This window comes from Pelophylax lessonae (assembly GCF_965119305.1).
Source record: "Pelophylax lessonae genome assembly, chromosome: 4".
In the NCBI taxonomy this organism is placed as follows: Eukaryota; Metazoa; Chordata; class Amphibia; order Anura; family Ranidae; genus Pelophylax; species Pelophylax lessonae.
Genome location: NC_138771.1, coordinates 475,320,422 through 475,344,167, shown reverse-complemented (window position 1 = coordinate 475,344,167; position 23,746 = coordinate 475,320,422). Strand labels below are relative to the sequence as shown.

General features: G+C 43.6%; 1 protein-coding gene across 1 annotated transcript in view; it reads right to left on the bottom strand.

The window, feature by feature from the left end:
• Nucleotides 1-23,746, bottom strand: part of LOC309554631 (E3 ubiquitin-protein ligase rfwd3.S-like) — a gene marked incomplete at both ends in the record, with an annotated part of 97,074 nt that overhangs the window by 25,458 nt on the left and 47,870 nt on the right. Inside the window, 4 exons of the mRNA XM_082256349.1 lie at nt 10,163-10,339; nt 10,654-10,804; nt 12,278-12,464; nt 15,505-15,569. Of these exons, the coding sequence (XP_082112475.1) occupies nt 10,163-10,339; nt 10,654-10,804; nt 12,278-12,464; nt 15,505-15,569 (580 nt within the window). The remainder of the gene's footprint in view (nt 1-10,162; nt 10,340-10,653; nt 10,805-12,277; nt 12,465-15,504; nt 15,570-23,746) is intronic.

The following is a 23,746-nucleotide window of genomic DNA, read 5'->3' as shown; positions in this document are numbered from 1 at the left end:
GACGCTGAGACTCGGTCGCCGACCGGTCATATGCGACTCTGCGGGACGTTTAACCCGCAATAATTGCTTGTAGATCTCACAGGAACAATTCGGAGAAAAAAAGCTAACTAAAAAAAGGAATTATCTAAAAAAAAAAACTTGCCAGGACCAGAGATCCCAGCAAGGAACTTAGGTCCTTACTCCTGACTAGGCAGAAAAAAACTGACATCCTATAGCAGGGAGAGAGAGGGTATACCCCCTGGGACTGCCCATTGGTGTGGCCAGAACTTTCTGCCTAGTGTCCTACTCCTGTAGGGGGCAGTAATACCCTATGGATATCAAGATATGGAATCTGCGTCTGTCAATGAGCGACAGAGAAACAGCCTTTTGAGCCCCTGGTGCAAGTTCCCCTGGGTCTTTTGACCAGAAAACTGTTTTTTTTTTTTTTTTTTTTTTTATTGCGATAACTTCAGCTAGAAGAGTATCAGAACTAGAAGCTCTTTCGTGTAAAGAGCCATACTTTATACTTCATCAAAATAGGGTGATGCTACGTCCACACCCAGTTTTTATGCCCAAGATGGTGTCCGCCTTTGTTTTTATGTTTTGTGGCACCCATTACATACAGACACAAGGTGTCGCAATGGGGACACGATGTGCACCCTCGTATGCAAATCTCTTTTTGGGGGGCTGGGAGAGAGACCTTTATGCTAGAGAGGATGTCAAACAATATATAGACCATATACTTACATGGCATCGATATATTGATGACGTCCTCTTCATCTGGGGTGGCAACCGAGCAGATTTGGAATCGTTCTTACAAAAAATGTCTATCAATGATTATATACTAAACAATCTGAAGCAGCGCTAACAGGTATATACAATAATGATAAAAAATAAAGTGAACCAGTGCTTAAATCTGTAATATAAATAATCAGTTCATATAATGCTAAATAGATGATTGATAATAAAAGCGCTTAATGGAATTAAAGTGCATTCATAAATAATCACGGTGCAAAAAATGCAAAAATGCTGGATAAAGTGCAGTCCAAAATAAGTAGTCCACTTAAAATAGAACTAAAGTGCTGAGAAAGGTGCTTGAAGTGTTCCACATAAGTGCCAAGTTGCTCTCAAAGAAGAAACCCCCTTTCGGGAATGCACTCACCAGACCTAGAATGTAATCAAGCCTCACAATACAGTGATTTTCACAGGGTGGCCAGTAAGGATAGATGAATCAAAAACAGCTTCCAAACACTTCCAGCTTCCTCTACGCTCTCCCCTCTCTATTATTCACAACTACTTTTTTCCAACCATATGTCTCCAATTTCTACCCTGTTTCTGTTCTTTTGTTTTCTTGGTATGTGTGTCATTAGTTTAGCGTCGGGGGGGGGGGGGGGGGGGGTCCCTGATGTCGGGGGTTGTCTTGGTAACCCTCTCTGCATCTGGGCGGGACTTCTGCCCTTACCACAGTGGCTTGCAGGGAGTAAAATGTGTTAATACCTACAACATCCGCAGGGCGTCATGCCGGGACGCAGCGGGTGATTTTGTTATAGTAACCAATTGTATATGGGGCGGAACCTCCTCCTCTGCTATGGTAACTAAGTGTTTATGGGGGCTAAACGTCCGCCTCGGTTATAGATGCCCTGCTGGGAGGTATCCACCAATCGGGTGGCTCCAATTAACAGGTGCCAGCTTACAAGTAGTCCCACTAGCAGACAGGGATTTCAGTGTCGGCGAGGGCGCCGCTGGACACAGACATCCATGCTGCAGTCCTCTTTTGAATCTTAAAAGATAAGAGTAGATATATCTAATGTAATGCAATTTTAATCTACTTAATTAAACTATGGAGGTCATCTTCCATTGCACTACCTTTTAAAAAAACCTTAAAGTCATACATTATTTGAACCCCCCCCCCCCTTTTTTTTTCCCTGTAGTTTTGCCTAAACATTTGGTGAATAAAGAGAACTTATATGCATGCCCAACTCCTCTGATCCAAAATTTGGACATTTCTGTCTCTGCATTTCTGGAAGAATGCTTTCCTAGGAGCTGCTTGAGCCATAATTAGGTATCTAATTGATACTAACTGAATGCATATTTTAATATGTGAAGGTTGGGATATACAAACACAAGGGCTTGTGATCTTTGGATTCTCCATTAGTTGGATGCATATGTGGGTTGCGCACATGTATGGTTTGTGGGCGTCACCTGCATACATGTGGATGTATGTGCACTTATGAATAAAAACCTTTTTTCTCTTACGTCCTCCGACAGTCGCCGCCCACTCATACAGTCTTCACTTATGGGTATTGACTTCCTCTCCTTAGGAGTAGCTATGCAAAAGACTTGTTAAAACAAAAGCATTTACATGGACACACCCATGGGGGCTGTCCCACTGGTCCAATACCCCTCCTGCAATAGCCATCCCAGCTCAGTTTGTCTTCTGCCTAGTTCAGGAGTAGTCAGGCTTCCCTGTGCTGAGGCTACAGTCTGGTAGAGTGGTAATGAGTATATGTGTAAAAATTTAAATTAAGTGTATGTTAAAGTACAGATGTATACGGGTAAAAAAGTATTATAGTTGGAAAGATGAAGTGTGCAGAAATTATAAGATAAGAATGTGACAATAAATAGTGGAACTGGGATAAGAGGGTGTATGGAGACAGGCAAAAAGCCATGAAGTGAATGGAAAACACCTGGTGGTATGAAGACAGGTAGTGGAAAAATACCCAAAGAAAGAGGGGAATGGGACGTAGAGTGGGTGAAAGTGGGATAAGAGGATGTGTGGAGACAAGCAATAAGCCATGAAGTGCATGGAAAACACCTGGTGGTGTGCAGACAGGTAGTGAAAAAATACCCAAAGGAAGAGGGGAATGGGAAGTAAAGTGTGATGAGTGAGGGTGAAAATAAATGAGAAACATGAGGCAGAAAATGACAAATGAATAAAGTGAATAGACAATCAAAAGTATAAAGTAAAGGGGAGTAAGCTAAGTATTACCGAAAGAAAAACCCTAGACAGATGACATGATGTTCAATATCCACCAAGGGGAAGTCCTGCTCTGTGTCTCCAACGCCATGACAGTGTATAAAATAGAAGTCCCACGGGAACAGTAAACGCCGAGGCATGACCGTCCCGTGGGCTGTCTAATATACACTGAGATGGGAATTCAAACGTCGGCGCAATGGCGCCAAAATGACGTCATGCGCCGACGGAGGCGTGGCGCAGAGGCGCAGCAGTGCCGCCCACCCGATCCCCCATGCCCAGAGGCGGAGGGAGAAGGGGAGAGCGCACAGTGCGCCTCGCAGCTCCCCGGATACACAAAGGGGCCACCCAGGGACAAGCCAAGGTGCCCCAGAAAATGGGAAATGCTGCAAGAAAAATGGTGTGACATCAGCAATGATGATGCGGCTATTGTATAAAAAAAGCTGGCAGTGACAATGGTTATAGGAGCAACACCCAACTAAAGGTGGGAGGGAATATCTGACCTAGCATAATGGGCTAAGGGGTGCAAGCCACCACACACGGTCAGATATAGAAAATAATACCTTCCTGTCGCCTCAAAACATGTCTCTCCATCCCTATTCATTTGGAAAAAGGGGGGAATGGTGGGACTTTAAATGAGGCGCACGGTGGGATTTGCCGTGCATCTCCATCCCTATTTGTTGCACAGAAAAGGAGGTTAGGACTTTAAATGAGAGATATTAAGGGGTCGGCAGGGAAGTTGTCAACAGCATTTATTGATACATGTAGGTAAACAATACATAGCAGATGAAAAATGATAACATCAAAATAATACAATAAAATAGGAATAATAGAAAATACAAAATAAAAATACAATAGCAGCATCATCATTGCTGATGTCGCATCATTTTTCTTGCAGCATTTCCCATTTTCTGGGGCACCTTGGCTTGTCCCTGGGTGGCCCCTTTATGTATCCCGGGAGCTGTGAGGCGCACCGTGCGCTCTCCCCTTCTTCCTCCGCATTTGGGCACGGGGGATGGGGTGGGCGGCACTGCTGCGCCTCGGCGCCACGCCTCCGTCGGTGCATGACGTCATTTTGGCGCCATTGCGCCGATGTTTGAATTCCCATCTCAGTGTATATTAGACAGCCCACGGGACGGTCATGCCTCGGCGTTTACCGTTCCCATGGGACTTCTATTTTATACACTGTCGTGGCATAGGACACACAGAGCAGGACTTCCCCACTGTGGTTATTGAGCACCATGTCATCTGTCTGGGTTTTTTCTTTCGGTAATACTTGGTTTACTCCCCTTTACGTTATACTATTGATTGTCTATCTACCTTATTCATTTATGTCCTTTTCTGCCTAATTTTTCTCATTTATTTTCACCCTCACTCATCACAATTTACTTCCCATTCCCCTCTTCCTTTGGGTATTTTTTCACTACCTGTCCCCACACCACCAGGTGTTTTCCATTCACTTCATGGCTTATTGCTTCTAAAACTTCTGAAACCGCACAAAGCGGTTCAGAGCCTTGTGACCCAGAATTGGACATACCTTGCCCTCTTTTCTGGGCATAGTACACAGGTTTGAATAAAACCCTTGAAAGCGTTCTGAGAGGGAATCGGCACAATCACCCTTTGTGCTTGCATATATTGTACAGCCTCTCGTAGATCCCTTAAAAGGTCTGGAGACAGATGTAGATTGGACGGCAAGAACCTGTCAGACGGTTGAGACCAGAATTCGATCTTGTACCCTGATTTGATCAGTTCGTGAACCCATTTGTCCTGAACCAGGGAAGTCCACGGTTCCGGAAAGAAGTGAAGACGTCCCCCCTACCCCAGAAGCGGGTGAGGGCGCCCCTTCATGCAGATGAGGATTTTTCTGCAGAACAAGACTGGCTGGTCTTGGATTTACCTGACCATGGCTTCTTTGAACCCCCAGAGGGCCTGAACGGTTTTCCTTTTTCTTGCGACCCGGAGTTACGAAAAAGCCGCCCATGAGCAGTGAAGGAAGGTCCCCGCCGCACCTTCCCTTGGAGGATTGAGGGAGAAGAGTACTGATCCCACCTGTAAGCCCTTTGATCAGTTCATCCACAGAAGATCCAAACAACCTCTCTACCATAAAGGGAAGGTCCATCAAGGCCTTCTTCGATGCCTGGTCCGCTGACCAGCTTTTTAACCACACCATGCGTCTAATGGCAATCCCCACTGCAGACACCCTAGCCTCTAGGGGGGGCTGCACCCAGGACGTATCAAACATGAACACAAGGGCTTGAGCCATCTGGTCCAGGAGCTCAATCAGCGCCAGAGGAATTTGTTCAGATTCTAAGTTCCCCTTAACCACTTTAAGACTGGAAGATTTTCCTGCATAATGACCAGGCCCGATTTTGCGATCCGGCACTTCGTTACTTTAACGAACAATTGAGCGGTCGTACGACACTGTATAAAACGAAATTGACGTCCTTTTTTTCACATAAATAGAGCTTTCTTTTGGTGGTATTTGATCACCTGTGCGTTTTTTATTTTTTGCGCTATAAAAAAAAAAAAAGAGCGACAATTTTGAAAAAAAAATACATATATTTTTCACATTCTGCTACATAACATTCCCATAAAAAAAAATATGTAAAAATCAACATTTTAGGCCAATTTGTTTTCTGCTACATATTTTTGATAAAAACAAAAACAAAAAAAAAAAAAATCGCAATAAGCGTATTTTGATTGGTTTGCGCAAAAGTTGTTGCTAACTACGGGAAAGATTTAGGTCATTTTTATTGCTTTTTTTTTTACTAGTAATGGCGGCGATCTGCGATTTTTTGCTGGACTGCGACATTGCGGCGGACAGATCGGACCCCTAACTGACATTTTTGACACTTTTGGGGGTACCAGTGACATTACTACAATAATCAGTGCTAAAAATATGCACTGTTACTGTAATAATACCATTGGCAGGGAAGGGGTTAATACTATTGGTGATCAAGGGGTTAAATGTAAGCCTAGGGGAGTGATTCTAACTGTGGGGGGGGGGGGGTTGGGCTTTTGAAATGATCATAGAGACATGCGATCCTATGTAGCATGATCACATGCTCTCTGTGATCATTGCAGGGAGAAGAACGGACAACTGTATTTACATCAGCCGTCCGTTCGTCTCTGTCAGCGAGGGAGATCACACTGGCTTCCCCACTGACGATTGGGGGCAGGAGCGTGCCGGCCCGCATTCGCCCCCTAGTGGCCTCCCAGGTAGACGACGCCTATTAACGTGATTTTGCCTGGGAGAGCCACACTGCCGACGTAAATAGGCAATGCAGCGACGGCAAGTGGTTAAGTAACTTCACCCATTTAGTCTGTCTGAAACACCAGAACATTCACAAAAATTGTTTTTAATATGGAACCTGCCAGCACATGTAGATGGCGGGACAGAGACTCCACCCATCTATCCACGGGGTCTGTAAAAGCCGGGGATTCCTCCACCGAAACTACATTGGACTTATTCAATCTGGAAACCGGGTGATCCACCTTTGGTGGCACGGTCCATCAAATGGAAACTGCCTCCGCAAAGGGATAACGGCGTTTAAAGCGATTTGGCACCTCTAGCATGTGCTTGATGCACCGCCATTGTTCATTTACCAAATCATCAAAAAGCTTCGGACAAGGAAACCCCTTGCCTGAATTCTTGGCTTTGCGGGAACCAAAAGACACCTGCATACCTGACGCTGTTGATTCATCTGCCATTTTTAAAGTTTCCCGCACAAAAACTATGAGTGCTTCCACCAATGCGCGTCCGCGTGTGGCGGCTGAAGAGAACAGGTCCTCTTCACCATCAGAATGGGAGGACACTGATCCATCAGGATGGGGGGCGTCCCTGCCGGCCATATCTGCCTCAGAATCTGAGGATACCACTGAAGGAGGTGAAGGCAGCAGACGTTTGTGGCTATCAATACTTTTAAACACAAAATCTACTTTTGACACCAGGCTTTCCAGGACTGCTGTAAAAGCAGTCAGAAACTGCAACCCAGAGGGTCCCGCAGCCGCACTGGGGGGGGTCTGTAGGTGAAAAATTTTCCTGGGACTAAATTTTTCACTGATTAACCACTTTCAGACCGGAGGATTTGTCTGCTCAATGACCAGGCCCCTTTTTTCAACTTAACACTGCGTGACTAACTGACAATTGCGCGGTCATGCAATGCTGTACCCAAACTAAATTTATGTCCTTTTTTTTCCCACAAACAGAGCTTTCTTTTGGTGGTATTTGATCACCTCTGCGCTTTTTATTTTTTGCGATATTAATAAAAAAAGCGCAAAGATTTTGAGAAAAAAAATTACATTTTCAACTTTGTCTTTTAAAAAAATATCAATATACTCATATATTTTGGCCAAAATGTATTAAGCTACATCTCTTTGACAAAAAAATCTCAATAAACTTATTTTTATTGGTTTGCGCAAAAGTTATAGAATCTACAAACTATGGTGTAAATACTGAAATTTATGCAACTTTTACTTTCTGACTGCCTATCTCATTTCATGAAGCGATAAAATGGCATGGCAGTACAACCCCCCCCCCCCCCCCCAAATTACCACTTTTTAGAAAGTAGACATCCTAAGGAATGTCCTGAGGTGTTTAAAAAATAACTAAAAAAAAAAAAAAAATTTTTTTTTTTTTTACACAAAGTTGTCATTGAAATGATATATTGTCACACATGCCATGGGTATATGTGTAATTACACCCCAAAATATATTCTGCTGCTTCTCCTGAGTACAAGGATACCACATGTGTGACACTTTTTGGGAGCCTAGCTGTTTACGGGACCCCGAAACCAATCACCACCTTCAGAATTTCAAAGGGCGTAATTTTCTCATTACATTTTCTCACTACCTATCACGGTTTAGGAGGCCCTGAAATGTCAAGATACCACAACCCCCCCCCCCCCCCAAATGACCCAATTTTGGAAAGTAGACACCCCAAGCTGTTTGCTGAGAGGCATGGTGAGCAGAATCCAAACAGGGAAGACCGCTCTAGGTGAGGCTGGAATCAGGTGCCGGTCGGATCCGCAATCCAGGATAGCTTCATACAACAAAAGGAATGACCGCACTTCCGATGAGTTTCAAAAAGGAGTGTCTTTATTCCACATCAATCGGCAAACACAGATACACACTGTGAGTGCAGGACAATCGGTGGACGCGTTTCACGACTGGATGTGTCGCTTATTCATCACCAATGAATGGTGATGAATAAGCGACACATCCAGTCGTGAAACGTGTCCACCGATTGTCCTGCACTCACAGTGTGTATCTGTATTTGCCGATTGATGTGGAATAAAGACACTCCTTTTTGAAACTCATCGGAAGTGCGGTCATTCCTTTTGTTGTGAGAGGCATGGTGAGTCCATGGAATATTTTATATTTTGCCACAAGTTTTGGGAATATTAAATTTTTTGTTGTCACTAAAAAATAAATTGCTCACACATGCCATGGGTATATGTGAAATGACAACCCAAAATACATTCTGTTGCTTCTCCTGAGTACAGGGATACCACATGTGTGAGACTTTTTGGGAGTCTAGCTGTGTACGGGACCCCGAAAACCAATCCTTCAGGTTTTCTAATGCCGTAAATTGTGTATTTTACTTCCGCACTACCTGTCACAGTTTCAGAGGCCCTGAAATTTCAAGATAGCACAACCCCCCCCAAAATGACCCCAATTTGCAAAGTAGACACTCCAAGCTATTTGCTGAGAGGCATGGTGAGTCCATGGAATATATTTTATATATATATTTTTTTTTATTTATTTTTTTCCAGGTCGTCACGTCCCAGCGAGACGGTCCACTCGCAGGCTCGTCCCCATCCATCGGGGCCCTGTCGTGGCAAGGCGTAGTGCTGGACTATAACCTGCACAGGCTCGCTGGCAAGGCTGGAAAACCTTAAACCGGTTTTCCAGCCTCCCCCTCCAAAAATTAAGTCAGCAGCTACACATCCTGTAGCTGCTGACTTTTAATATTCAGACACTTACCTGTCCTAGAGTCCATTGGCTATCGGGTGCTGCCGCCGACATTCCCGGTAAGGGAAAGGGAACCAGGCAGTGAAGCCTTGCGGCTTCACGAGCGGGTCCCCACCGCGCATGCGCAAAGCGCGCTGCGCATTCAGATAGGCTCAGCGGCGGGGAAGGAGGCCAAACTTCCGTGGGACAGCGCCGCGGCGCTGTTTCCCAGAAGTGAGGAAGGGTACCTGTCAAAAACAGGTACCCGTTCCCCCCTCCCCCCTGAAAGGTGCCAAATGTGGCACCGTATGGGGGGGGGGGGGGGAGGAAGCAAATGAGCGGAAGTTCCACTTTTGGGTGGAACTCTGCTTTAAGGATCTAGATTATCCAGTCCGAAACCTCAGCCGACTGTTGCTTGTAGTTCTTCAGGAACTCGAACTAATAAATAAAAATTACAAATAACAAAATTTTCCCTTTTATATAGGTAAGACCGAAGTCCCAGCAGGGAACTAGGTCCTACTCCTAAATTAAAGCTTTTTCCTACCTAGTGTTCTATTCCTGATTGGAGGAGCATAACCCAATGGTCTAAGACGATATGGAGCTGTGTCTGTCAATGGACGATAGAGAAAGGGGTAATTTTGTACCCTGAAATATTGGATCAAAAGATGTCATTACACAGCTGACTGCTATACTTTGGGTCACCTTTTATGTTATTTACAGATGAATATACTGTAATGCTTTGTGCTCAAACTGAACAACTGTTCTACTGATTACTGACAAACATCTACAATGTATACATTCTTGACCTAGATACACATGACATTAATGAAATTTGGGTGTTCTTCGTTCTTAGTATTGTTGTGTTCTAAGAGACGGTGCATCCCCATTTCGTACCTTAGCCCCACATCCTGCCAATGGCAGCCTATCCTGTGCTGGATAGAGCCCTCGGCTGTGTCAGGTACCAGCTGTCCTGAAAATTAGTCTTCATTATATTTACTAAACTGTAGTCCAGAGTCAGTCTTCTAGTTGTCAACACATCTATGTATGTAGAAACAGACTGTTCTGAAAATAGCTACATGACCAATAGATTATGTATTAGAATTTTTATTATTGTCATATTTGATAAGTGACAGGTTCTCTGTAATGTTGACATCTCTCTCTTGTATAAGGCTCCTCCAGTAATGAAAGTTCCTGGTCTACCTTTGCGTTATATTTATTGCTGCAAAACAGGATTTTCTTTTTTCTTTAAGCACTCACCGAGAGCCCGGTGAGCTCAGTTTCTGCACGCATTGGCTTGTGTTCCTCAGGTCGTACACCAGCACCAAGCCGTTAATTAGACCGGCATAAACATAGTTGAAGTCATCGGAGCACCAGCAGCAGCTCCATACCGGCTGCCCGGCTTTGCAGGTCTGCACCACGGAGTTTGTCAGCAGGCTGCAAGAGGGACAGACAATGTCAGGGGGGTTTTGGCTCCCACAGTGCTCTTCTCAAACAATGCATTCCCCAACAGCTACCACTAAGTAACCGGTAAAGTGATGTCCAGCCCAAACCCTTTACTATTTATTGTTAATGGCAAACTTGTCCACCATGTCCAGCATACTAAAACTACTCAGTTACAGATCGAGACTAAAAAATAAATGCATGTCAGTGAGACAAATCTGCTAGGCTCTCTCTGGAATGAAGACTGAAGAGACTCCAAACTGCTAAGGCTGCCTGTCCACTTCTATGCAGGAACATGCTGCACTTACCTGGTCAGTTTCAAGGTGCAATCCATAGAAGCGGAGAGGAGGAGGCCGTCAGAGCGCGAGCTGAAGGCCAGACCATGGATCTGTTTGGAATGGATGGGAATGTATTGCCTGCTATCCATAGTGGCCAAATTTAGCTTCTTCACACCACACCCTGGAAAGAATGAACCAGAAGACTTATAAGGGAGAAATATTGGAGGGAACTGGGGGGATTTACAGGGGAGAAATGAGACAGAGAGAGTCGGGAGATTTACAGAAGAACAATGAGAAAAGTCCAGAAGGAGCAATAAGAAATAGAAAGAGAGAGAGTGAACACGAGAGACAACGCATGCCCTGAGAGATTTACAGGGGAGCAATGAAAAAGAGAGACAGGAGATTTACAGGGGAGGAATGAGAGAGAGAGACCAGGGAGATTTACAGGGGAGGAATAAGAGAGAGCAAGGCCAAGGAGATTTACAGGTGAGGAATAAGAGAGAGAGAGAGAGAGAGAGAGAGAGAGAGAGAGAGAGAGAGAGACACACACCAATTAGATTTACAGGGGAGGAATGAGAGAGAGAGAGAGAGAGAGAGAGAGAGAGAGAGACCAATTAGATTTACAGGGGAGGAATGTGAAAGAGGGCAAGCAGATTTACAGGGGAGGAATAAGAGAGAGAGAGAGAGAGAGAGAGAGAGAGACCAAGGAGATTTACAGGGGAGGAATGAGAGCGAGAGAGAGAGAGGGAGAAAGTCGGGAGATTTACAGAGGAACAATGAGAAAAATCAAGAATATTTACAGGGGAGCAATGAGAGAGAGAGAGAGAGAGAGAGAGAGAGAGAGAGAGAGAGAGAGAGAGAGAGAGAGAGAGAGAGAATGCAAGAATGAGCGCGTGCCCTGGAAGATTTACAGGGGCACAATGAAAAAGAGAGAAAGGAGATTTACAGGGGAGGAATGAGAGAGGGAGGAATGAGATGAGAGAGAGAAGAGAGAGCCCAGGGGGATTTACAAGGGAGGAATGAGAAGGTGCGTGCCCGGGGAAGATTTACAGAAGAAAAATGAAAAAAAGAGAGAGATGGGAGATTTATAGGGGAGCAATGAGAGACAGAGAGATCCCAGGGAGATTGACAGGGGGAGCAATGAAAAGGAGAGAGATGAAAGATTTACAGGGCAGCAATGACAGCACCATGGACCCAAAGTGTATTTTATATGTTTATCTGCATTTCATTATTATCTATTATTATTTGGCTGTTGTACTTATAAAGAAAATCTGTATCATATTCATATAGGGGAGCCCGCTTCTTATTATAGTTTATTAGGGAGAGAACAAATACCAAGTGAGATAAAACCAGTTAGTGGTCCAGAATATCTTTACAGATGGATGACCACAGGTGAGCAGTACTTAGCAGAAAGCAGAGGCTGCGTAAGGAATACATCAATATGGCCGCCCCATGTCTATATGTATTTCCAAATAGAAACAGTAAGCCTTTTCATAGCCCTATATACTTTGCATTGCTGGCTACGTGGCTTGGATGAGAGCCCTCAACCCAGTGCTTCCGGGTGTGGGGGGAGAAAGCATGTGACCTCCCAAAATGTAGTAGAGTTGTAGAATGACAGATGACATGCACAACTGCAAATTTTTAAATGACTTACCAGGGAGGATGATGGGGCGGGGGGGCTGTTGTGACACCATGATGCAGCCCAGCCACTCAGAGCAAGCCATGACACGGCAGATCTCCATCTGACAGATAGCCTTCTGAAAATTGTACTTGTGTGGAATTTGGCTGGAGGACAGTTGGGAGGAGCTGGTGCCATGCTGGGCAATCAACATCTTTAGTTCCTTATGAAAAAAAAAAAAAAAAAAAAACTCAGGATTGAGTGACATGGGCACCAGACAATAGTGGGGGGAACGATACGGACACCAGAGATAAAGCGGGGGAAGTGACATATGCACCAGAGACAGAGCAGGGAGAGTGACAAGATATGAGCGGGGGGAGCGACACAGACACCTGACATGAGTTGGATAATGGCAAGTTACACCCACCAAAAAAGAACTGGTGCACTGTAGAGTATACACAGCACTACAAAGAAGTAGGCAGCCCTAAATATGTAATAAACCTATCACTTCCCCCCCACGTGTACATATTATTGCAACCTATAAATGGAAACAAAAGTTATGCCCCAACATTCATCAACGAACGTGCGACAGTCTGACTATTTAGCTTCCTAGAAGACTAACAGCTGCTAGCTAATAAAATGAACAGATTTCTGCAAGTGACTGGTCTGTGAACTGTCATAAGCAAGCCTCTCAATGAGTTTTACTTTGAGGGGAGATTAAAACTGGTGCAGTCATAATCCGATGCAGCTGTGCGTGGTAGCAATCAGCTTCTAACTTCAAATTGTTCAATTAAGCTTTGACAATAAAACCTGGAAACTGATTGGTTTCTATGCAGAGCTGCATCAGATTTTGCACCATGCAGTTTTACTAATGCCCCGTACACACGTGCAGATTATCTGAAGACTTTTGTCTGCAGACTTACCTTTTCTATGTAGTGCAAGGGCCTGCCGGATTGCATACAAATTGAAAGTGTTTGGGTTTGACCTCATATTATATGGTTTTGGTAAGTCTGCAGACAAAAGTCTGCAGATAATCTGCACGTGTGTATGGGGCATAAATAACCCCCCCTTAGAGTCTAAAACATTTATTTCCACCAGAAATAATGAAATAATGTGGGGCATTTTAGATACGCAGCAAGTGCAGGTGCAATTCCAATGCAATGCAGGTTCCAATGGTACAGCTAATATAATAAGTCTTCTTTGAATCTTCACATAGTTTAAAGATGAAGTTAAATCTGCCTATATTTATTTTTCCTTCCCTGGTTCCCCCCTCCGCCCTCCCCAACATGCTAATGCCATTTTTAAATAAGACCTTTTTATTTTATAAAATATTTGTTTTATACCCAGTGGTGTTATCACTAGGCCTCTGTGTTTCTCAATGCAATGCTAGAAGATCATGGCTGGTGGGAGGGACAGGCAGGGTGCCGTACATAGCTTCTTGAAAACATCACAGCACTCTGCCTCATTACTCCTCTCATAGGCCCTGATGCAAGCAAAGGGCTGGCCTTTGGGAGAAGTTATGCAAATATTAAAATACCTTGATGGGTGTGTGTCAGTCTGGAGAAGTGGGCGTTTCTGTGTAAGGTTCTATTGGCATGCAACCTGCCCTAGTTAGTCAACCTGCCCTAGATCAAATAAATGAAAGATGTGGGCCATGGATAGTCAGGCTGGGGGAGGAAGGAGCTAATGATGCTGTGTGTTATAATGTGGCTGCAGATTAAGCTGAAGAACTAGCAGGGACGTTTCATTTCCAGCAGCAAGTAGAAGGAAACCCAGAGGACAAATATAGCCCCACAATGAGTAGGGACACTTGTTTGCACTGATCATTGCACTTAAAGGATACGTTAACATTTGGAACATGTACATGGTTCCAGCTCTTGCCTACACCCCCGATCCCCCTTCCTGTGACAGCGGGCCAGGGATCCTCTTCTCACACCCTCTGTCCCAATTTAAAAAAAAATGTTGACTTGTGTATGAATGTACCATCTGCCATTGCGGCTGGTGGCTTGTACAGTAGTTCTCAATAGACTTCAAGGGCATCAGTGAGTGCTCAAAGTCCATTGATTCTTCCTGCCATTCAGTAACTGTCAGGTACAAGGTACGAGCAGACAGCTTACTGAGTGTCTGCAAGATCCAAGTATCCGCCAATCGCGGGTGAAGTGCCCTACAGACTGCAGTGTAAAAAATAATAAATGTACATTTTTTTTTCAACCTGTATTATTTTTTGTAAACAGTGAAATTATCCTTTAAAGCCAAAGAGAAGACCGAGATTGAGGCCCCGTTCACATTGCCACGATCCGACTTCCAGGGGCAATCTCCGAGGTCGCGGTGCGAGCAGCGCGCCGCGACCTCGGAGCGGCCGCCACGGACTTCATAACATTGAAGTCTATGGCGGTCGCCTCCGGGTCGCCCCAAAGAAGCTCCGGACCCTTTTTCTAAGTCGGAGCGACTTGTGTCGCTCCTATTAGAACGGGTCCACAGCTTCCGTATGGAAGGCGACCTACGGCGACCTGTGAGGCGACCAGGTCGCCTCACAGGTCGCCTTAGTGTGAACGGGGACTTACAGGCTTTATTTGTAAAAGGTAAAAAAACAAAGCCTCATGGCAGCTCACATTTCCTGCATTCTACTGTGAAAAATAAAAACAATTGGCTAATATCAACAAATGTAATATCCCCCTCCCCCTCTCTCCTCCTACAATTGTCACTCCTTTAGCTCTTATTTAGATTTGAAGCTAAAATCTGGGCACAAAAATTTTCATCTAAATATATTCCTGGGTATTAGAAAGGATACACCTTAACTAATGCCACTAAAAACCCATATATTACCCTATAAATGTAGCAGTGACCTCATCACTGTATTGCACATAGCCTATGCAAAGCTGTGGGAGAGAGTCAACAAGCTCCTCCCACTAAGGCTGTCTGTAGAAAACGACAGGAGGGGTCAGAGACAAGACCAGCCCCATTGCACAAGGAGAGAGAGCAGCAGTGACCAGTCTTTATTATAGGAAGTCTCACACTGAATTATTGCAATTACTGCACAAATTTGGAAGAAATACACAAAGAACCCCACGATTCAAGAAGAATCCACATGACCAATTGATTTATTATCCTGGAGTTCAGCTTTAATGTCCCAGGAATCTTTCTATTGGTCAGCTCTTGATGCTCGGATGCGCCTCTTTCCTATCCTAGAGAAGTACAATGTGAATAGGACCTTGTTAAAGCTCCTCTCAGAGGTTTTAGACTCACTATAGACTGTCAGTCACCTGTTGGGCTAGGGGTTCCGATGATGAGGAGGAGGTCACTGGGGCTGCTGTAACGGCTCCTGGATCTACAAAATCAAAAACAAAACAGGATTCATCAATATGACAACCTGCAAAGACAGCTTGAGGTAGGTAACCCAGCAGAGGTCTACAACTGAGTGAGTCTGGGCCTTCTGAGGGATGGGAGAGACACCTTGGCAACATTTTCCAAGAGACCACACTATGTTCCCAATGGGACACCGGATCATAAACAGGCTTTCCTTTACATACAGTATTCTGTAATGGCACCGCTGTGGAATGCCCACTGCATTTCTACACTTGCTTGGCCCCCCTATAAGCTTCCTTACTGTCTAGGTCATTTTCCAGTGCTGTGATAGTTTGACTGACAATTACTTTGCCATGCAACACTGTACCCAAACAAATTTGATAGCAAAGGGGTGAAGGGTTAAACTGTATTTGTTGCTGCTGCCATGATCGGTACAGTGCTCAGGAACTAATGAATTTTTCATCCATTGTCATGTCCTACAATTAAGGCAGACAGGATTACAGATGTTAACGCTACATGGTTTACATCTGTGATGACTATGATTGGTCACTCTTTGGCGAAGTACAGAGCCGCTCAGGTCGGAGAACAGGTCATTTCTATGGGAATTAATGGCTGCCCAATGGTGCGTTATCCAGAGCCATTTGTAAATGACAAAGGTTAAATAACCATCTACCACTTCGCTGTTTACAGACATACCGCTGTAGCAAAGAGTTTAAATTAAATGTAAACCCAATCACCAAAATCTCAAACAAACTTTAGAGATTCCATCTCTAAAATTGGTTTTAATCTATTTCATTCTGCAGCTGTCATTTACAATAATCCGTGGGGATCCTGCCATGAAGGCCCTTGCTCTAGAACTTCCTGTAATAGGACAATGCTCAGTACCCATCTCCCAATTTTGCTCCTGCGTTGTCATATGTATTTGTGTGATAGACTCTGCCTTGCCGGAACACACTGTGCAGGCGTGGGCCACCATTGTCCACACCAAGAAGCTGAAATGATGTGCAGGTGACCCTTGAGTGAGCTGATGTGGACAGAAGTGGCTGAAAATGAACGCAGGATATCAGCAGTACTGGGATGGGATGAAAACTGGATTTTATGGGAAGAAATACAACAACAGGGCTTCTCAGATGCAGCATTATCAAGGGAGTACAGTCTATGGATACTAAACGGAAACTGGAACCATTGTGAATAAGGGCACATTCACACCAGATGCAATTAGTTACAGATGGAAGCATTGTTGACTGCAATGATAGTTTAAAATCCTGGTTACCTGGTTATTCTATGGGCATAGTTCGCACCAGTGAGGTCCAGTAAAAGAAAAAAACTTCTGCATGCTGCATTTCTTTGCACTGCAAACACACAAAAATGCGCAAACACATGTACATGCATGCAAATGCACTGCAATCCATTGCAGTGCACATAAAAAGGCCAAAAGGCAGAAGAAAGTGATCTCACAGAAAAAACATGCAGATGGAAAAACACGTCAACTGCATGTAAACACACATAAAAATATGCATCAAGTGCATGCAAATGCACAAGGAAAATAGTAGATGTGCAGTTTCTGGTGTGAATGGTCCCTAAACCAGAGGCTGGGGTCCATGACAGCTGCCCCCACTAAGATTGGTTATTGCATGAGCATACTAGGGGGTGAAAAGAAAATATAGGCCTATAATGATTTTACTTTTATGAAAACCATTAACCACTTGTCGACTGCGGTATAGCCGAATGAAGGCTTTAGTGTGGTCGCCTAGTTCTGGGAAGCGGTCATAAGACCACACCCGCTGCTGGGACGGCGGACACTGCTGATCTCAGACTGAGGTAAAGAGCCAATCAGCGGCTCTTTACCACATGATCAGCAAATGTTCCTTTCTGTTTGAATAAATTAGATCTATATTTATTAGCATCGCTTATTTGTTTTATTATTCTCATCATAAGAGATCCAGAAAGGCTTGATTAAGGCATAGACAAAAGGTGATATTCACCTACTAGGTTTATCATCAAGATAATAAGTGAGGTTGTATTTCAGCCAAAACATTGGGTACCCCTTGTGTGATGAAATCTGACCGGTCGGGTGAATTTTAAGTCGGGCATTTACTGTTTGAATCTGGGGCTGGTTCAGCGGGGACCGGCCAAGTTTTGAACCATTTAGGGGCAAGTCAATCCATCGTTAGCCATTAGCAATAATCACTGTATTCTCCTGGCAGCGACAGCTCCCCGTGCCCCCCGCCGAGTAAACACAATAGCTCAGCAGAAGGAATTGAGTGATTACGGGTCGCAGTAAAGAAAATCATATTATCTATGGCCAGCTTTACGTGTGAAAGACAGCGCTGAACTAAACAATCCTAACGCCAAAAAAACTAAGCATTACTTGGAAGTGTTACGCCAAAACAGTATGAGCGGGGAGCCATCATTCACGGCACAGGTATCTGAAGGAACGGCCACCAAAGCTGCATATAATGTAAAAAAAATGTCCGAATTGGTGTACTTTTAGGAGATATTTAGAGGACCTCTAGGTAGCCTTATTATAGGCTTACCTATAGGTTTAAATTATGCACAAGAGTTTTTTTTTCCTCTTTAAGGAGAAATCACTCCAAACAACACTCCAGTGGTTCTCAACTCCGGTCCTCAGGACCCACTAACAGGCCAGGTTTGCAAGATAACTGAAATATATCACAGGTGATACAAGTTGCTGCTCAGTGATTGCAGTGCTCTAGTCTGCATCTCCCCAAGGTAATACTTAAAATCTGGCCTGTTAGTGGGTCCTGAGGACTGGAGTTGAGAACCCCAGACTTAAGCCTCGTACACACGCGTCGAAAATCGGCAGGGAATTTTCGTCCGACGACCGATCTGCCGATTTTCGGCTTGTTAGTATGATGACTCCGACTTTTCGGCCGAAAAAAAATCTGGTGTGCAGACTATAAAATTTTTGTCTGCCGTCAAAACACGGCCGATTTTCGTGCAGTCAGTACAGATTTCGACAGGGAAAAAATCTAATGAGCAAGTCTGGGCATGCTCAGTGAAGAAAGAACACAAAGAAAGCAAACCAACACATGACATCACTTCTGAAGTAGAATTTTGTTGGGCGAGAAAATTCGTGTGCAGTCTAGGCACATTCCAACCAACAAAACACCACTCTGGACAAAAGACGGACGATCGGTCGGCCGATAATCGTTGCGTGTGTACGGGGCTTTAGACGTAGAGACAAGTGGGAACAGCCACAAGAGTCAAAACCCCACAGAAGTCACAGGGGGATGATGAAGAATTTAAAAGGAAGTGATATCTGCGCTTAGGTGTAAAAACAAACACATAAATGAATAAGACAATAAAAAGGCAATCAATATCAATGCATAAATAAAATAAAAAGCAGCGCCAATATTGAAAACAATATAAGTCCCAACATGCAATAATGGTAAAGTCCAAAAAATAGGAAGGTGGGTGAAGATTGAAGGAATGAGCTCAATCACCGGTGACACTATGAGAGTAGGATGAGCACCCAGATGTGACAGCCAAAGGGAACTCTTACCGGATGAATTTGATACTCAAGCAGAGAAATCAAATCCGGCAAAGCAGACACAAGATCACAAAACCACAGGGAAACTCCTGGAGAGGTCACAAGGATCCAATATTCTTTCAGGCTGCATATAGGGCACTATACATCCTCCGCTTATCTCAGTCACAATTACCTCAGAATAAATGAACAATCCATAGTGCAGATGGTATAGGACTTTGGTTTAATCATAAATAAAAAGTTGCACTTACAAAATCAGCAAACAGAACAGCAGTAAAGAATTGAAAAGCCGCGGCATTGAGCGTGCTTTAGGCGTCCAGTATCCACTTCCGCCTTACGCGTGTCGTCACAGGAAATGACATCATCAGAGATGTGGTACAAGGGGCACAAGCACGCATATAAGAACACTGAAACCGGACATGACACATGCGGAAGTGATCCGCAAATGCGTTCCACAAAGCCACAGCTAGAAGCCGGAAATCAACAGAGGTAGCCGAACATTGCGTGGGAAGCCAAGCGGAAGCTGGACACCCGAACGGCTTAACCAAAAAGATGCCGACACTAGCAAATAGCCATACAGAAATAATATTACAATAAAAATTACCCCAAGATAAAAATCAAGAGGCAACCCAATGCTAAATATGCATCTCCATAACAAAATCATAATAAATAAATACACTGCACTATAAGTAATAAATGCTATAAATAAATATTTAAATAGCCAGCCTCCATAGGGATTAATTATGATAAACAACCACAAAAAATCCCACAATAATGCATCATATTCATAAGCAAATAATCATCAGAAAAAAAATATTCATAAAAAAGCTCTTCAATAATGGAATAAAATGAACAACTGACCAACCTGTTCAACTGTTGTTTAGGAAGCAATTGACATCCCACTGGGCGGTACCTAAAATGTTTTAGGTCCTCGTTTACCGGACGTTCCCCCAGTTGTCTTTAGGGGTGTGGAGCCGTTACGTTTATATATTACCCCTAATGTCCTTGATAAGCCCAATCCGGTTCCTTTTTTCCATAATCTCACTAATCTTACAGGTTTTTTTCAGTGTAGGAGATGTGCGGTTTGTCGCATTAATTCCTTGGTAGGCAGGAGGTTCTGCGAGGTTCGCTCTACAGCTACCTCTAAGGAACACATGATCAAACCTTTCATTAGTTGTTCCTCTATGAATGTTGTATACCTCCTTCAGTGTCCGTACGGCCTACAATATATAGGCCGCACTGTTAGAACACTGACGGTGAGGGTTAGGGAACATCTTAAAAACATTAGGAAGGGTTTTCCTAACCATAGTGTGTCAAAACACTATGCGGTATGCCATAACAAAAACCCTGCAGGCACTAAGGTCTGGGGCATTGACAAGTTCATACCCCACTGGAGAGGTAGTCATGTCCGCCGGGAGATCTCCAGGTTGGAGACCCGGTGCATTTTTGATATGAAGACCTACTCTCCGTGGGGTATGAACATTGAGTGGGATGTCAATTGCTTCCTAAACAAAAGGTTTTTTTTTGGGTACAGTCCCAAACCACAGCTTTCCTAAACATTATGCTCCACCCTATTGTTGTCCTGATTTGTGTAACCCTGTTGCTCTGATGCAATAATGTGCATTACTATAAGCAGATTGAAAGTAGAACTATAGGCAAAACGTTAAATTTTGGACAGAGTAAGAACGGGTTATACACCTGTAAGGTTAATTTTTGCAATTTTTGTCTCATTGCGGAAATTTCTCTTCACTTCTCTCCCATAGCCAAAACAGGAAGAGAGAGGAAATTCCTGCAAATTAGGGGAAACTCTTGGGAACCGAACAAGTCACCAGAACTAGTGTGCCCATTGAAAGATTTTGCCTCTATTGCTTTCTGGGGACAACACAAAATTCACTTTTAATGATAATGGTAAACAGGACAAACCGAGAAGGTGAATCCTTTAAACGGGGGCACACACAGCAATAAAACCTGACAGGTGTTCTAATCCCTCTCTCTCTCCTCTATCCAAAACTAAAAAAAAATGTTTTGCCTTTATACTTAAATGCCCAAAAAATGAACAAACCAGTGTAAGGCTGGGTTCACACTGAATTCAGAGTAGCTCTTAGCAGGGGGTCCGGTGTGCCCCCGTGTACTGTTTTAGATCCGAATTCGGACCTGAAATGGACCAGAAGACACACAGGACTTTTCTGCAAGTCGCACTGCACCCAACGCGGGACTGTGTAAAGCAGCCCCATTGAGAGCCAGGCACAGTCTTCTGTCATGTGAATTGGATGCGGAGAACCCGGCATCCAATTCCCAATAGTGTGAACCCAGCCTAAAGCAATCAGCAAATTTAAAAAAAAGGAGGATCCAAAATGAAATAAAGTAAGAGGAAAAAGAAGTTCTATTTTTGATTCAGGTTTTTTGTTTGGGAGAAACCTCTAAATTGGAGTAGTAAAGTGCAGGCAGGTTTACCTAAATTCTAAAAGTTTTGAAGTAACAGTTTTTATACTCTCTCCTTTTAATATTTGTGTACCCGACCCGAAAATGTACACTGAACGTGATTCAAGTCTCCTGTCCATCTCTAGAGTAGGCGAGGATATGCCCTTTTGCTAAGTTACTGCTGCAATGTTTTTTTTTTTTTCTAAAGAACCAAAAAGTTGCCCAGTTTTCAGGGCAACTAAGTATTGTTTTTTTTAAACTGAAGACTTCAATGCTCTTTTACAATTTAGAGTGAAATGTGCAAGACAAAAAAGGTATATTGAAGCAGCATTAAATCTGTACTTTTTTTATTCTGGCTTGTTTTTCTTTTAATGTTCCTACCTTTAACTACTGTACCTGCTTGCCATCTTCCCACAGTAGTTTTACTGCGGGCGAGCGGCGCAGGCAGGCCAGACAATGTATCTAAACCGCTGGCTTGCTTCCGGGTCCAAGCTGTGGGTTTCTCTGTGTAAAGTAAACAGCGGTCTGGCTGTTTCTTCTCCCTGAAATGCAGGGAGATAAAACAGCCAGATAATAAAGGAAAAGCAGCACACATTACTAGGCAGTTACCACTTGATTACCCTTAGATATTAACCCCTTGCCAGTGTCATTAGTACAGTGTCAGTGTACAGTATTATCTGTGATCACTGTATTAGTGTCAGTAGCGGTGTCAGTTATTGCCAGATTGTCCGCCACCATATCACAGTTCCACTATAAATCACTCATCACTGCCATTGCCAGCATAACGTCATAGCTGCGTAAATTCCAGTATATATACCATAGTTAGTAGATGCTATAACTTTCGCACAAACCAATTATATACTTATTGGCATTTTTTTTTTTTTTTTTAACCAAAGACATGTAGCAGAATACAGTTTGGCCTAAATTAATGAAGAAATTAGATTGCTTTATTTTTTATTGGATAGGATTTATAAGAAAAGAAAAAAAAATATTTTTTCAAAATGTTCAGTCTTTTTTTATTTATATAATAAAAACCCCAGTTGTGATCAAATACCACCAAACGACAGCTCTATTTGTGCAAAAAAAGTATACATTTCATTTGCATACAGTATTGCATGACAACACAATTGCCAGTTAAAGTAGCACAGTGCTGAATAGCAAAGAATGCTCTGGTCATGAAGGGGGTAAAACTTTCCAGAGCTCAAGTGGTTAAGTAGCACAATGCCTATTTGTGTAACCTCTCTTCAGTCAGCCTACTGCTTCAATAATAGCCCCATGAGCAGTAGGGTGCAGCTTCTTGCCAGGTAAAAATTTGCCTTTTTTCTTACGGAGTTCCACCCATTTTTAATAGGTTGGATTACATAGATGTATGTAATCCCCTTTAAAACGGCCTTTACCAATGGAAACTTTTTTTTTTTGCTAGTAAATACCTTCTGTATTTCTGCTTTATTCCTCCTCTCCTCACTTCGGGGTCCGATCGGCGATGACGTCATTCGGCGATTTGCAGTGTGTGCTGGGATGTATTCCATTCCAGAAATCTCGCAGGAGCTGAGCTGTACTGAGCCGTGCCTGCCCCGCCTCCTCTCAGTGAGTTTTACTGTATGCATTGTATTCAGGCCGTTCTCTGCCTCGCCTCCTCTCAGTGAGCGAGGACTGAAAGCATTATATCCTTACTGAGCTCACTGAGAGGAGGCGGGGCGGAGCACGTCCTGAACAATGCATACAGTACAACTCACTGAGAGGAGGCGGGGCAGGTCACGGCCTGAATACACACAGTACAGATCAGCTCCTGGGTAATACTGCGAGATTTCTGAAATGGAATACATCCCAGCACACACTGCAAATCGTCAAATGACGTCATCGCCGATCGGACTAGGAAGTGAGGAGAGGAGGAATAAAGCAGAAATTAAGGTATTTACTAGCAAAAAAAAAAAAGTTTCCATTGGTAAAAGTCGTTTTAAAGGGGATTACATAGATCTAAAGTTACGAAAACGGGTGGAACTCCACTTTAAGTCTGGTGTGCAGCCATGTTAACTGTGGGCAAATGAAGCCCTGGCTGCTTTATTCCAGGATATTCCCCTAGCTGCTCCACCCGCCGACAATATGTTTTTTTTTTAGCCCTTTTGTGTACAGTTACGATAATTTTTTTTCCAACGATAATTTTTTTTCCAATGTAAAAGTGTTTATGTGAATTATAACTCAGATTACATTTTAAAATATTTATTTAAAAAAAAAAAAATGTATATGTATGGTTATTATTATAAATG